Genomic DNA, 15,683 nt, shown 5'->3' on the forward strand with positions numbered 1-15,683 from the left:
CTTTTGAAGATGCATTGGGTTTGTTTAATCAAACGGTGGAGTCTGACATTTTGAGTAATCCTAGTGAGGTCGCTGCCTTGAAACTCATGAAGAAATTGGCAGATATATGTTTCACAAAGGTTACTGCTTCTGCAGAATCCACCTTTTCTTTATCTTTTCGACAATCGACCTTGTGGAAATCGCAGCAGGGAGATCACACCTCTGCTTGGCTTCGGGCAGTCCCTATTTCGGGGTTGGGTCAGACGATGAACGCAAAGACTTACCGATGTGTGTTGTGCTACCGGTTGGGTGCTCCATTGTTCTCTGTCTCGACGTCATGCTCTGCTTGTTCAAGGGTTTTTTCTGGAATATTTTCGGTGATCACGCGGTGTAGTGTGCTGGTATGGTGGGTATTAAGCATCTGCATAATGTTGTTCGGGAAACCCTTGTTGATGTTTGCTATCGATTTGGGATTTCATCGAGAAAGGAGGTTGACATTGAGTTGTCTGGAGGGGACGACGGGGCCCTCAGATCTGCAAATGTGTTACTTTATTCCATATACGTGGTCGCGATGTCTGTGTTGACTTGATAGGGTCTTCTCCTTTGACACAGTTTGGGCTATCTGACTTTATTCCTGGATGGGTTGTGGCTTATGCGGCTCATCGGAAGAGGGTCAAATATGAATCTAGCTGTCAGGCGATTGGTTATGGTTTCATTCCCTTCTCCTTTTCTTCACTTGGGGAATTAGAGAAGGAACTATTTCATTGCTGAAGCGGGTTCAGAAGATCTCGGTGACGCAAGACATTGGGGCCCGTGCTGCTGCTCATATATTTACTAGGGTAGGATTTGGTATAGTTAGAGGAGTGGGGGCCTAGATTATATCTCGGCTTCACACTAATTTTTTGTAAGTTGTATGACTTTGTCTATTTTTAATAATAATAATAATAATAATAATAATAATAATAATAATAATAATAATAATAATAAAGCTGAAATCTGCTCTGCCCAAAAGCTAAAAAAAAAAAAAAACAGGGCCTTAACCATTTAAGCTAATGTAGTTTATACTAAGACCAAAAGCTCCCGTCCAAAAAAAAAAAAAAAAAAAAAAAAAGACCAAAAACTAGTGTTATTTTAAAACTCACAAAGTAAGAAATGAGGCGAATGATACAGGAGAAAATTGGAATGAAAAAATCCCTTTTGGTATTGAAAATATAAGTCAATGATGGCAGTTGAAGCATTGGTATGAGCTCTGAAGTAGGATCGCTGGGTTCAAGATCTCTCCTTCAATTCCTCTCATTTCTCCACACCTCCCACCAAAGTTCTTTCATTCCAGGTATTTCTACTTCTTCGACGCTATTTCAAATTGATATTTACTATTGTGTCAAATCTTTCAATTAATTTCTACATTCTTTGGACATAAAAGAAAAATAAAAAACACTAGTTCACTAATAGCTTGATCTTCCCAAATCAAGTAAACTTAGATATTCTGAAAATTAAACACTTTTGGTATCATTAGCTATTGCTGCTAGAGGCTCAGAGAGTTAGAGATATACTAATAAAGTAACAATTGCTCTCCTAAATTAAAACATATTTCCGTTGCTCCCTTCGTCACTAATTGTTTCCTCCCTCTTTTGCAAACATTTGGGACTAAATTTTTAATTCATGTTCATGAAAATTCTATAGATCTTGTTAGATTTTTCTCATCCTATGTTATTTATTGAAGACCGTAAAAAATTAAATTGGACAAACAAACAGGGATGAAGGGAGTAAAATCTTCTTAGTGATATCCTCTCCAATAAGTTGTTCTTCCCAATTTAAGTGTGCATGTTCGTTAGTGTGTAATACTCCGTATTATGTTTGTTATTGTTGAACTTGTGTTAGGAATCGAGGGAGAGGCAAGGAGGAGAGAAAAGCCTACACATAAGCCCAAATAAGGTTCCATCCCAAAATCATATGATAACAGGAGGAGTAGCCCACTTAGGTTATAAAGTAGTGGTTTTTTGTTTAATTTTTCCATGTGGGACAACAACTCACACTTGCAACCTAACAACTTGCTTCTTCAGTTTCGTTTAATTAAGTAGCCCTGTGTGGGTTTGTTTCAAAAAAAAAAAAATAATAAAATAAAACCCAACAAGATTATGCTATTTTTATACTCCTTCTGTCCCTTAATTAGATGCATACTTTTCTTTATTATGTAAGTAATAAATACTAGAAATAGCCATCTAATAAAGGGACGGAGGGAGTACATTGAGAAGAATTTAGAAAATTGCTCCATCGTATAAATAACATTAACATTCTTGTGAAGAACATAAAGTTTTAAGGGGAATACAATGATACAAACTTTTAAAAAAGTCGGGTGCATAATAAATATTGTAAATCCACTAAAAAAGTTATCCAAAATAAATAAAATTTCAATTTCAAAAATAAATAAATAAAATAAAATTTACCCAATATAAATAGAATTTACTTTTATTATATTTCCTAAAAAAAAAAGAGGTTACTTTTATTATAAAATAAACAATAAAGCATAGTTTATTTTTTTGAATAAACATCTATTGTACACATGAATACATGATTATTCTTATTTCTTTTGACTTTAATGTATTGTTTTTATTTTTTTTGTTACAAATATTTTTTGGACACTATTAAAAGCCAAAAAAAAAAATTGAATAAAAAATGGAAAAGGGGAGGAAATTATAGAATATAAAGGAATATTTAGGATGATTCTATGGTTGTCGTTTGAAAAATGACAACCATAATTTTTAAACTGAACGATTAAGATTTAATGAATATTATATTTGTTTTTTAAAATTACTAATTTTTGCTGAATTGGAATTATTTTATTGCAATAAAAATTATTTTTAGTGATTAAAACTTAATTTTAATACTGCGCGTTTTGTGTGCGGCTGGCCACATCATGTGGCCGCTTGTAAAAGAGAATAAAGTAACCCTTATAATATTGTCCAAGTGACCACCCTTAAAACACAGATTTGAGTAATCCTTGTAACACTAACAACCCGTGTAAACCCTATAACACTAACGAAGTAACCCATGATAACTACCACCTATAATAATTTGTGATTTTACTAATTCTTTGTTAAATTTGTTTTTTAAAGTTAATGATCTTTTACGGATTAAAAATTATTTTTATTTAACTGAATTTATTTTTATTAACTGAACTTATTTTTACTAAATTGATTTTTTATTTTTTTACTAAATGTTAACGTTTAAAGAGGAAGAGAATAAAGCCTAATTATATTTTTATTCTTATATATAAATCATTAATGTACATGTCAAACCGTTACAACTAAATAAAAGGGAGGGAGTAGTTTTGAACTCTAATTTTGGCATTTAATTTCATCTTAGTTTTATCACAATGTTCAAGCTATAATGCGACTGAACTTCAATTTTCACCCCAGGAAGGAGCCCATCCATATGAGAAAGGAGCTGAGTGTACACCACCATATATATTTTCAATTTAAGCTACAATGGAAGCTGCATTTCAATCTGCCTTTGCTTCAAGTTTACTTCAGAACTTAATTAAACTGATTGGTGTCATTCAAGTTGAATACAAGAAATTCCAAAGGGGTGAGGAAGCAGTGAAAATGCTAGAAACAACTTCCAATTGGATGATAGCATTCGACTTTGCTTGCAAGATCGACTTGACACTGTAGCTGTTCTTTGCTTAGATGCAGAAGATTTGATTGAAGATATACTCGATGCTGTCGCTCAGAACTCTTCTTCCAAGAAACCAATGCTTAATTCTATGTTTAAGCATCCAAAAAGGTTTGATTGGCCATCTGAGATTCAGGAGCTACAAAGAAAACTAGACAGAGTATTTGAAGAAGTGAAGTCCATCATTGAGCTTATTGGCCAAACCAAAGCTCAAAATACATTTCGTAATGGTGAATCTAATATGAAGTCGTCACTACTGCCTTTAATTGGAAGGGAAAACGACATTACGGATATCATCCAGAAGCTGACCTCGTCAGTTGATTCTGAACATAATGGAGTATCCATCATAGGTATGGACGGACTTGGAAAGACAATGCTTGCCAAAGCCATCTTGGCTGACAAAAGAATTTCAGAGCAATTTTGCCATATAGTACGAGTTTATTTGGTTGAGGGATGTTTTGAATCCAAAGAAGCAACTGAGCAACAAGGATCAATTACTGGCAACAATGGGATCCTCAATAAACAAAATCAAAGGTTGTTGATCTTATTCGACAATTTGCTTGATATACAACTCACTGAGTGGAATGACTTCTGGGGTCACATTACAACACAACGGTCTACATACACAGAGATTAAGATTCTCATCACTACTTTCAATCCGCGAGTTTCACAAATAACTCGTACAGCTGCATATTACTTGAAGCGTTTGTCAAAGGAAAAGTGCACACAGGTCATTGTGAATAATGCACTCATGCTGAATAAGGATTTGCCTGAATTGCATTTAACAGCAATTGCTGACACCCTGGCAACAAAGTGTGAAGGCTTGCCTCTGCTTGCTAGAACTCTTGGGATGGTCCTAGGTCAAGATAACATAAATGAATGGGCAAAGAGGTTGAACAAGGAGTTGCGAGATATGTCTGATGTAAAAAGGGATATTGTTTCAACCTTGAGGTTGAGCTATCAAACTATGCAACCTCAATTGAAGAGGTGTCTTGCTTATTTCTCACTCTTTCCTCATAAGTACTCTTTCAATATGGATGATTTGATTCATCTTTTGGTAGCAGAAGGGGTTATTCAGCTGGATAAAGGCAAAGAATATTTTAGTGATTTACAAGGCATGTCAATACTTCAACATTTGGAAAATGGAGTTGTAAACCACTCTGGAAAACCAATATATGAGCTGCACAAATTCAGCCACATATTTTCTCAACTGGATGCTTCGAAGATATGTTTGCGGCTTGAAGAAGGTGTGTCATCTCTAAGTGATTCCTCAAAGATTGAAAATGTTCGTCACTTGTCTTTGTTGTGCGGCAATATTCAACTTACAACATGGACTAAACTTGAGAAATTCAAACGTTTGAGGACTTTTCTTTCCCTCAATGATAGAAGGATTGGTCCTGTGCCTCGCCAGCTTTTCAAGGCACTAGTGCGCCTTCGTGTACTGCAACTGAAGAAAACCGATATTACAGAGCTTCCAGACTCCATACATAGGTTGAAACGTCTACGAAACCTTGATATTTCTTTTACTCCCATAAACAAATTACCTGAAACACTCTGTAAACTTTCCAACTTGCAATTCCTCAGTCTCACAAACACTTTACAACTTTTCCATTTGCCACAACAATTTCAAAAACTGACTAATATGTTGTGTCTTGATTGGGAATTAAGTGACATAATTCGTCTTCATCTACCATCCCACATTGGAAACCTTCGTAGCCTTCAGACCCTCCCTCTGTTCATTGTGGGTGATAGTCTTGAAGGATACTGTATTTCAGAGTTGAAGAATATGAATTGTCTTAAAGAGTCAATTTGCATTCGATTTCTCGAATATGTCCAAAATCGATCTATGGCAGAGGAGGCAATGCTTTGCAACAAGTTGTTGCTAGAGAAGATAGAATTGCAATGGATGAGATTGGTGGATGCAACTGTTGCTGAAGATGTACTCGCAGGCCTAGAACCTCATGTTTGTTTGAGAGAGTTGCAAATAATAAACTACAGTGGCAAGTTGTTTCCAGAATGGATTTGTGATCCATCGCGAAGCCTCCAAAAGATACATTTGATGAAATGTCCATCATGTGAGATCTTCCCAGCACTTGGTGAGCTTCAAACTCTTAAGACTCTTGTCATTGAAGAATTTGCCGGTGTAACAGCTGTGGATCGCCGCTTTTGTGGAACATCCAGTGTTACTAGGGACGTCTATTTTCCATCATTGGAATCACTGACGTTCAAGAAGTTGGTGCAACTCCGGAATTGGAGAGGATTGGAAGCAAATGACATGCCTCGCCTTCGAATTCTCAAAATTGAAAATTGTCCTGAGTTCATCAACTTGCCTTCACTCAAGAATCTAACCTCTTTAGTTGAATTAAAGATTGAACGTTGTCCAGCAATGAGATCAAGATAAGAGAGAGTGATTTACTCAAAGATCGATGTGTTGCTGAAGGAGAAGATTGGGAGAAGGTAGATTGTGTTCCATATGTAGAGATTGATGACACAAGGATCCCAACATCAGGTGCCAATAATGTCCCAACACAACCTGCTCGGCGACATCAAAACGTTGTTTACCAGGTTGGTATTATTCTAGTTGCAATATTACTTGTGTATAGAATATAAATGTTGCTACATACCTTCAACCTTTTACTTTTTTTGTTGAACTAAATGACCAAACTTCAGCCTAGTCTTACTAAAGCAAATTGATTCAGGGATATCTACTTGTCAAGGACAACATTGGAGCATTTAGCCGACTCATTTTGAGGGATTAGCACACAGGTTATTTTTTTTCAAATTTGATTCATAGTAGTTAAAACGATAGGATAATGTCGGTCCTTAAATTTTTACTTCTCCCTAATTTTGCAGGAGAAGCAGAGTAAATAAACTAAGACCAGGTATATTGATGTCTTTCTTATTTTCTACATAATAGTCTATGAAATGTTATACAAAGAAGTAAGGCATTGAGTGCATCTAATTTAATTCATATCTCGTTCGTGCATGCAAAGACTAGTTGTATTGATGACTGAAATCGATTAATGATTCAACATCAGTCATGATTAGCTCATTTTTATATTTGTTGAGGTCAGAGTGTCGGACTTAGATATTTCTAAATACATTATTCCTGTGCCTAGATTATTGCCTGAGCTGTCTGTTGGTTGGGCTCAGGGATGGATCTTGGTTCAGGTCGACGGGGGCTTGATCCTCCCAAGATGATTCTTTTTATAGTTCAATGATCTATTTTAAAACAATAAGTTGCTTGTCCCCCACTTTTTTCCCCAAGATTTCCAAATGCAGTAGCTATGGACCCGAATGCCTAAATAAGTATAAAGATAGTATTAACACTTTAGTTTGTTGGTTGGCTTGGCTTGGACTACTGTTATAAGAATTTTGTTAGGAGTAGCCAGTATTAGCAGTTTTATTAGCTGTGTATCTAGCTACGAACTGCCTAGTTAAGGTTGTTAAACGGACAATTTTGAACTGTATGAATAATCCGTAAGACATATTCTTCTGTTATTCGGTTGTTTCTTGTTGTGTGATTGATCTTCATTGGCAATGTATTGATATGCTGAGTTGAGTTGCTACAGCCTTCATTTTATCATACAATTAATACATACTCGAGCTATCAAAGTGCGAGTGAATTGTTTGTTTTACTTTACTTTTGAGAGTTTTGTAATTTACTGAATATGTATTATGTAATGAAATTTGAGATTAGTTGAGTTACAATCCGGAAGTTGCCTTTAGTTTGATTACTTTCAATATTTTTTTTATTTCTAGTTCCTAAATATTAAGAAAAAACAATATGTGCTAACTGGTCACTTTCCTGTTTTCTTTATGTGTCCAAGAGATGTGCAATGTGTTATGGGTTCAGCCCAATTGGTGGTAAAATGTTTTTTGTATTTGGCTCTTTTTACTTGGTCAATTTTTATTACATTTTTACTAGTTAGTAGTAAGTTCTTTTGGGCTTATTTTTTTTTGGTGGCTTTCTTAGAAAGCTTTGGGGTAAAAAATGTTTGTGAGATTAGGGCAGCAGCCAAGTGAAGTGATGAGAGGATTCATTCACAAAAATTAGAACACACAAAAGAGAGAAATAGAGAGAGTTTCATTCTCGGTTTTTCTGGACAGCCTTTACAGATCTGGCTGTTGCCGGAAATTCAACCGTTGGATCATCCTCAAATTTTGACAGCTTGTTCCTGACATCAAGGGCTTCATTTTTGACGGTGGAGATCGTCGTTTGAGCTCTGTTTTGGTCATAATCGTCCTTGGACAGAAGTGCTGTTTTTGGGTGATTTCTACTCCTCTTGTTCTCTATTTTTCATCTCTTGTTGTTTGTTGTTGTTGGTGGGTGTATAAACCTTTTGTAGACTGATTTGGGTTTATTTTACCCTCAATTATCAATAAGAGAAGTTAGGGTGGACTCCTTAACGGTCCCGTGGTTTTTTATCCTTCACATCGAAGGGGTTTTCCACGTAAAAGTCTAGTGTGTTGATTATTATCTTTTCTTCCTAGTATTGTTGGTGCTATTGCTATTTTGCTACTGTATTATTGCTGATATTGTGTGTGGTTATTTAGTTGTGAAATAATTTGGGTTGATTTGTTTGAATTATTGGTTGATTGTCTTGAGTTGGTGATTTTGTGAGAGTCGTAGTGACCTCTTCCGATCCCTACACAATGGTATGTAGCAGCTAGCTTGATTGGCAACCTTCATTGTCCTGGCTCGCAACTGATGAAGATTATTTCTCTTAATTGAAGAGTCTCAAGCCATATAGCATCCCTTAATTCATTGTCAAAACTTTTCCAAATCAACCGAGCCTCCCTTTTGACAAAAATAGGTGAAGCTCCTAAATTGGACAGAAGAGCCATACATCTTTGCTTTGGGGATTCTTTGCAGCAATTGAACAAGTATTCTGTTGGAGATACTACATGCATTTTTCTTATGTTGGAGTTTCACCGCGTATGTATGTATATATATATATATATATATATATATATATATATATATATATATATATATATATATATATATATATATATATATATATATATATATTTTTATTTATTTTTTTTATTTTTTATTTTATGCTAACACTGCGTATTTATTAATGTTGTAACAAGTATTGTTAGAGTGCATGAAAATATCCTTCCTAGAAGGTAATCCTCATGACATTCATCTGCTATTGTAAGATATACACTCGTATTATTTCCTAAAATGTCTGCTCATTATCTACTAGAGCGCCTAAACAGGTTCACGGGAGGTGTTGCAATTAGAGAATACTTTACTCTATCCAATTAAGAGCAAATATTCACTTGTTTAGTATGAACATCTAGCTACATGTTTGGGGGAATTCACTCAGGAGATGCAGCTAATGAATTTATTTTGAGGTTTATATGAAAACTATAAATCTGGAAGGAAAGAGTATCTCCATACTAACTAACTTAACGAACTTAGTTAAAGCTTTACTCAAAGTTGACCAGCCGAAGAGGGAGATCAAGCGGATTGTTGATGACATTAAATCAAAAAGAAGTTAACTGCTTTTGATATTAGGAAAGTCAATATAAATGAAATACAGGACGCCCACAGCGTAGATAGTAGAGATATAGCGAGGATCTGAGGAAGTCCTAATGCCTAATTATTAGGCATTGGTTGAATGTTAGTAGGTTATAATTGTAATATTACTCTGTACTATTTATGTTTAATATTAAAAAAGAGTAAAAGTACATAAAAAAAGAGAGAAAAGGAGGGAGAAAGGAAGAAGAGAGAAAGGAGGAGGGCGAAAGGAAGAAGAGAAGTAGTTGTGTGGGGTCCACCTATTTGACGACATAATCTATTCATATGGATCGAGAAAAAAAAAATATATTTACTAGTAAGTATTACTGAAAATGTATTTTACACCGTTAAAAGCATATTTAGTTTGTTTTTTAATACACTAATTTTTTTTAGGTAAAAGTTGTTCTAAAAGTATTCTATTATTTCTCATAAAGCTCATGACCTATTTAACATTAATAATCGAACCCATGATGACCTCATGCTCATTTTTTTTTTAACTTTAAACACTACTCCAATAACACATCTTATGTCTATAATGTTTTGTTAAAAAGACTTAACCATATTCATAAACTTGAAAATTTAATGTTTAACTTTATACACATTCAACAACAATCTGTAATAACAAAAAATAATCTAATTTCTTTTATTTGCTCATACATAAAATAAAACCTATAGTATCTTTCAAAAAAAAAAAAAAAACCTATAGTAATTTTTTATATATGTATCCCAAATGTTTTGTGGTTTTTTCTGTCCCTCGGGAGAGTTACGTCATTAAGACTGATTTCCCGCTGGTTGTACCTGCAAAACAACGGAAGCTCCGGGGTGTTCGGAGTTCTGCCTCCGACGATCAAGTTAGAAAGTGTTCGGAGTGATGTAAAAAGTCCGGAAAGTAAAAGTAGATCTTCCCAGATCCCGAGATCAGGTGTTTTCTCTGATGTGAGAGAATTGATTGTGTGTAAGAATGAACGTGTCCCAAAATGGGGGGAATCTCCCTATTTATAGGATCATGGGTACATGTGCCCTTATCTAGGTCATTCTGACCTAGAGTTGGTGGGCTGCGCCGTTTTACGGCTTTCTCGAGAATTAGGCCTTGAAGGCCGTCTTTTTCCTTGCTGATTGGGGGTGCCACGTTTCAACTGGTGAGTGACTTTTTTTGGACCTTTCTTGGGATGACACGTATCCCATTCTGATTGGGCCACGTAACATGGGTATTTTTACCAAATTATTTACCCCTCACAGGGGTGACATGGCGTGCCACATGGTGCCTGTAACACATGTCACTTGGCATTAGTGAATGGTCTTTAACTGTTCACCTTCTGGGAAAATTACAGGGATGCCCCTAAATTTACCCCTTTTATAAATAGACTTTTACCCCCCTTCTCCCCTCATCTTTGACCCTTTAAAAAGTCTAGAGAAAGAAAGAGAGAAGTTTTTTAGAGAGAGAGACTCTGGTATCCGCCTGCATTTATCTTCACAAAGTTTCTGTCTGTTACTTCCGTTTGACACAATCGGTCAACGCTTGAGACTGCTTTGCTACAACCTTCAAGGTAACCGTCTCACCTCTTCTCAGCTCTTTCAAGCTTTTAACCGTTTGTATATATCGCATTGAATAATGGATTCACCCACAACACACACGACACATAGGACAGTATTCAACGGTCTCTTGGAACGGCCGAGTCTTGGACTGGGGGTGCCGTTTATGGGTGCTTGGACCACCCTTGCTCTTCCCCAAATTCGACCGTCTTTGTGCATGTGCACGACAATATGGCTTGGACGATGTGGACGACACCTGACCCAGATTATAGGTCAGACGGCTCAGCTGAGGCGCCGACTAATAGAGAACATGACCCACCGCTCCAAGTGACAACATTTTGGATGAATTTGATCACGAAGATGGCGAATAGGCCGTCCAACAATCCGACTCTGAGGAGTCAAGCTCACTGCAGGCGGATGTCGACTGTGAGGAGGATGAGGCGTCCTCGTGGCCATCTAAGAACAACCCGACTGAGGCGCATATGTCCGCTAGGGATAGAATTACCTTGGAAGCAAGCTTTCTAGCCTTCGTAGACAAATTCCCAATTGGGGATAGGTGGGAAATAATTGTGCCGCCTGCAGAGGCAACAGTTGTCTGGGAGGATGAGATTGAACATGCTGATAATTATTTTGGATTCTATGAGGCGGCATTCAGAGTCGGCCTCCGCTTTCCCCTTCATGAAGGAATTAAAGCTATTATAAGGGGCTATGATGAGATAGGCGTATGGCAACTCACCCCCAATTCGTGGGTGAACATTCTTTGCTATATCGCCGCCTGCGAGATGCAAAACATAAAGCCCAACTTGAAGGCGTTTGCACACGTGTATTACTTAAGCCGTGCTCGAGGCGGTTGGAGGGCGTTGTATACTTTGACCATGCAACCGAAGTATATGATGATGCTGGATAAACCGTCTAAGTGGAGCAACAGGAAGAGCAAGTTCTACTTGGTTTCTTCTCCAACCAGACGTCAAAATCATTTCCTCCGCCGGTATAATAAGAAGCCGACTCTCTTGAGGAAGAGGTGCGCCCTTCCGCATATCCCCGAGGAGGCTTGGTCACAGATAATAGAGCCGGAGAAAAAAAACTTTAAGAAAACCTCCATGCCTCTAGATGGTGGCACAGAAATAATTGTACCCAAAAATTAGGTACCTCATCTGGATTGGCTCAAAGACGAGGCGTTCCTCTCCGCTTGTGGTCTTAGTACCATGTTTGAGAGACGTACGTTGACCATTTAACCGGTGTTTTGATGTCGCCCCTATTGTTTTGTGTCTAACCAACCGGTTCCTTTTTGCAGAAAAAGCTTTAAAAATGATTGACACTGCGAAGGCGCCTGCTAGATCGGCATCCCAGATCCGGAAAGATCAGCTTGAAAAGAAAAAAGCCCAGCTAGCGGCCAAAAATGATGGGGTAAGCTCCGCTTGTATCCTTCAACTTGTGTAAACATATTCATAGTCTTCAGACGACATTTCACCGGCTATAACCCATATGTTCCACTTTCAAAATGGAAGCAAGAACATTCCAAGGTCCATCACAAAGATGATCAAGCGGAAGCCTGAGGAATCTGCAAAAGGTGCTTCTAAAGTTAGGAAGGCTCAGGCAACCCAAACGGCATCTTCCTTGCCGCTTAGACAAGACCGACCAACCTCTGGAGGCAAAAGCCTAAAAGATCTTAGCCTAAACGCCGACTTGGTCGGCAAAGAGTCGGGGTCCCTAAGGCGCTGAAGAGTGGCGTGCCACTCGACGCTGCATCCGGTTCTGCAGCGGCTGGGGGTGGCGAGACCCCTCAGCCAGAACCTCAAGGTATGACTTACTGCTTTGAACTCCCATGACCGCTTGGGCATATGCGAGTTAAATCTCAGCCTACCTAGTCAAGGGATTCGTCCAACAGCCGACATAATATAGGTGCCGCTTATGCTGCTATCTCACCACATCCTTCTTACGGTGTAGATGCCTCTCCAAGATGGTCGAACGTCCAGCAGTATTCCAAACGGATGCTGAGAACTATCTCCCGGTCCGAAAAGGAGTTAATTCCTGGGCTGCACCAAGTTAACCTGGAACGCATCACCGCCGTACTGGCTGAGGTAACTTGTCACCGTCATTTCTTTAAGTGCTTGTTTTTATCAGGATGCCGACTAATTCATTTCTTTCCCGCCTGTACCCTTGCAGGCAATGCTTAGGGTAAACGTGTAATCCCCCGTAATTTTGTGAAATTTAAAATTATATTTTAACATATTTTTGTAAATATTTGATTATAGTTATTTATTTACATAAATTATTTTACTATGATTTAAGCAAATAAATTTAATGTTTATAAAACTAATAAAACTATTTCATTAAATTATTACCCTACCCATATTGTAATCATGCATATTCCCATAAATTACTAAACTCATTCTTTTACCTAAAACCCACTTACTTTAAGCCCAAACCTTAATCCTAGTTTTATTAGAACTAGAAAAACTAAAACCCTTATTTCCCCCTCTAATCTCACGTAAAAAAAAAAAAAAAAAAAACAAAACAAAACCCCTCCTACAGTCCTACTGCATTCACGATCAAACACAAAAAAAAAAAAAAAAAACTTCTCCTTTGCTGCTGCTTCTGCCGCTGCTCCGCCTCACTGCCGCCTGCCCTCAGCCGGAATTTGCCACCTGCTGCCACCGTATCTAGTCGAGACCACCATTGGTTTAGTAGCCCATCAATCTTCCTCCCTTTCTTTTCAATACTCATGCTTTAAATATTTAAACTTTCTATGATTTTTGCTATCATGATTTGATTATATATATACATTGTGAAGGATTGCAAATCTATTGAGTTTATAATATATTAAGCATATAATTAATTTTCAGATTTTATTAATTAAGAAATTAGGGTTTAAAACTTGATTTTCATGGTTTTAGGGCTTAAAAACGTGTTGCTAAAGTTATTCAATTTGAGCATGATTTTGTTGTGATTTTGCTATGATTATGATGATGTTTAATTTAACAGCAAGTTCTAAATTTTTCATAATTAATTTCTGAATTCCGTTCGTAATTTCTCTTAATTATGTTTTAATCACGTTTTGACTCTAACTCGTCTGATTTTTGCAAACAAATAGTGTTTTTCGTGTGTAAACGACGCTCTAATCAGCCTCTAAATATGGTTTTCGGGCAGTTTTTGATTTTTAACGAAGGTTTAATGTTTAAAATAAATTTTCAGATTTTTATAAAGCTTTAAACTTGCTGTAATTTTATGAATAAGTATGTATTTTTAATGTTTTTATGTAGGAAATTTTAAGAATAATATATAAGCTTTTAATTCTAGCAAAAAGGAAGGTTTTAAAGTGTTGTTTAATTGAATTTTGAAGGTTTAGTTGAGTTTTTATGAAACTAATTGAATTCTAATTATATATTTCAAGTTTAGATTGTTGTATTCATACATTCTACTATTAAATTAAACTTTCAGATTTTTAATCTTGGTTTTAAAGGTTTAAATCATGGTTTTATGATGGGTTTTTAGGTTTTTAACATACTAACCTACTATATAATGATTATTTCAAGTAGATATGTTTATGAGGTTGTTTTATATTCTTAAACTAAATTTTCAGATTATAATCCTTACTTTAAAGTTGCTGGAATTTTATGTTATAAGCTATATTTTCATGATTTTAACATATAAGCTTATAGTTGAACTATTGAATTGTTAACTTTGACTATTGTGAGTAATTTAAAAGCATTATTTCAATGGTTTAAGGGGTTTTTAAAGTAAGTTAGTATTGCTGTAAATCATATTGCTTGGGTATTGATTGAACTACTGTTGTTTTGTTTAGGAGAGGACTTCGTAGAAGGTGACTTCTAGTTTTAAAGTGGCCAACCAACTCGTGTACTCAAGGTACATACAAGGATACGAAAACCTCGACTCTAGGAGCATGCATAAGGTCTTGGAAACTTAGAATCATGTTAGGAAACTTGTGGATTGGTCGAAAGTGTTTGGTAGTGAGTTTGATTGATTGTGATGTTTGGTTTGATTCGTGTATGAGAAATGTGTATTGATTTTTCTTGTAAGTATTATATATGCCATAACTTGCAAGACGAGCTTAGAGGCAAAGGTACATGAATATGTGGAATGCACTATTTTATTATTCGTTCATTATTATTGGAATGAAATGTGATTGGGGGATTTTTCCCCGCCCAATCACGGTTTGCCACGTGGACCAATCAGGCCCTGCCATGCATGTGTCCGCCACATGGACCAATTATAGCCTGCCACGTGTCAAGTAGTGATCGGTCCACCTTGGACCAATCGTGTCACGCCACGTGGCATGATTTCTGCCAGCTAAAACGGCCATCTAGGCCCAATATCCGGAAGAAGCCCAATCAGGCCTAGGTTGACCTAAACCTAGGATTGGCACGCTTCCCAAGACTATAAATACATTTATTAATCCTCATTAAAGGGGCATTCAGAAATAATTACTCTCACCTAGAGAAGCCAAAACACACGTGCTTTCTGATTGCTAGACCAGACTTAGCAATTAATTGCACTTCCTGATCAGTTCTCCCCTAGAGAAACCAGACACTACTACATTTAAGAGCTAATACAACGGCTTTTTTTGTTGTATTAGGTGTCAAATACCGTTGTATTAGACCTAATACAACGGTTACCAACCGTCACATTTGCAAGGGTTGGATTAGGTCTAATACAACGGCAAAATAGACCTAATCCAACGGATTGAGCAATCCGTTGGATTAGGTAGATACCTAATCCAACGGTTTCTTCAATCCGTTGGATTAGGTTCCCTTTTGTTTTTTTGGGAATAATTGGACCTAATCCAACAGATTGATGAATCCGTTGTATTAGGTATCTATTCATGCAAAAGAGTACATTAAGATATTCAGTCCATCTGTCATGGAAATTGAACAGGCCAAAAATAGCTTCAAGATTCCAATTTTAAGATAGAGAACGTTGTAGTTCGTCAGTGCACCTAAGA

General features: G+C 36.7%; 1 protein-coding gene across 3 annotated transcripts; it reads left to right on the plus strand.

Moving 5' to 3' along the window:
- Nucleotides 1–240: 240 nt before the first annotated feature.
- LOC110711624 (putative disease resistance RPP13-like protein 1) lies at nt 241–7,496 on the plus strand. 3 transcript variants are annotated; one of them, XM_021890036.1, is made up of 5 exons: nt 241–1,312; nt 3,399–6,219; nt 6,354–6,420; nt 6,508–6,536; nt 7,485–7,496. In XM_021890036.1, the coding sequence occupies exon 2, from the start codon at nt 3,734–3,736 to the stop codon at nt 6,053–6,055; it is 2,322 nt and encodes a 773-aa protein (XP_021745728.1). In that variant the 5' UTR covers nt 241–1,312; nt 3,399–3,733; the 3' UTR covers nt 6,056–6,219; nt 6,354–6,420; nt 6,508–6,536; nt 7,485–7,496. The 3 variants fall into 3 exon arrangements, with proteins under 3 accessions (XP_021745728.1, XP_021745729.1, XP_021745730.1); XM_021890037.1 differs by lacking the exon at nt 7,485–7,496 and having other exon boundaries at nt 6,508–6,611; XM_021890038.1 differs by lacking the exons at nt 6,354–6,420; nt 6,508–6,536.
- The last annotated feature ends 8,187 nt before the right edge of the window (nt 7,497–15,683 follow it).

The sequence above is a fragment of the Chenopodium quinoa genome, unplaced genomic scaffold, assembly GCF_001683475.1.
Source record: "Chenopodium quinoa cultivar QQ74 unplaced genomic scaffold, ASM168347v1, whole genome shotgun sequence".
NCBI lineage: Eukaryota > Viridiplantae > Streptophyta > Magnoliopsida > Caryophyllales > Amaranthaceae > Chenopodium > Chenopodium quinoa.

Bases quoted from the DNA above. Each gene is read 5' to 3' on its own strand.
- LOC110711624 (XM_021890036.1), top strand. From the start codon at position 3,734: ATGCTTAATTCTATGTTTAAGCATCCAAAAAGGTTTGATTGGCCATCT.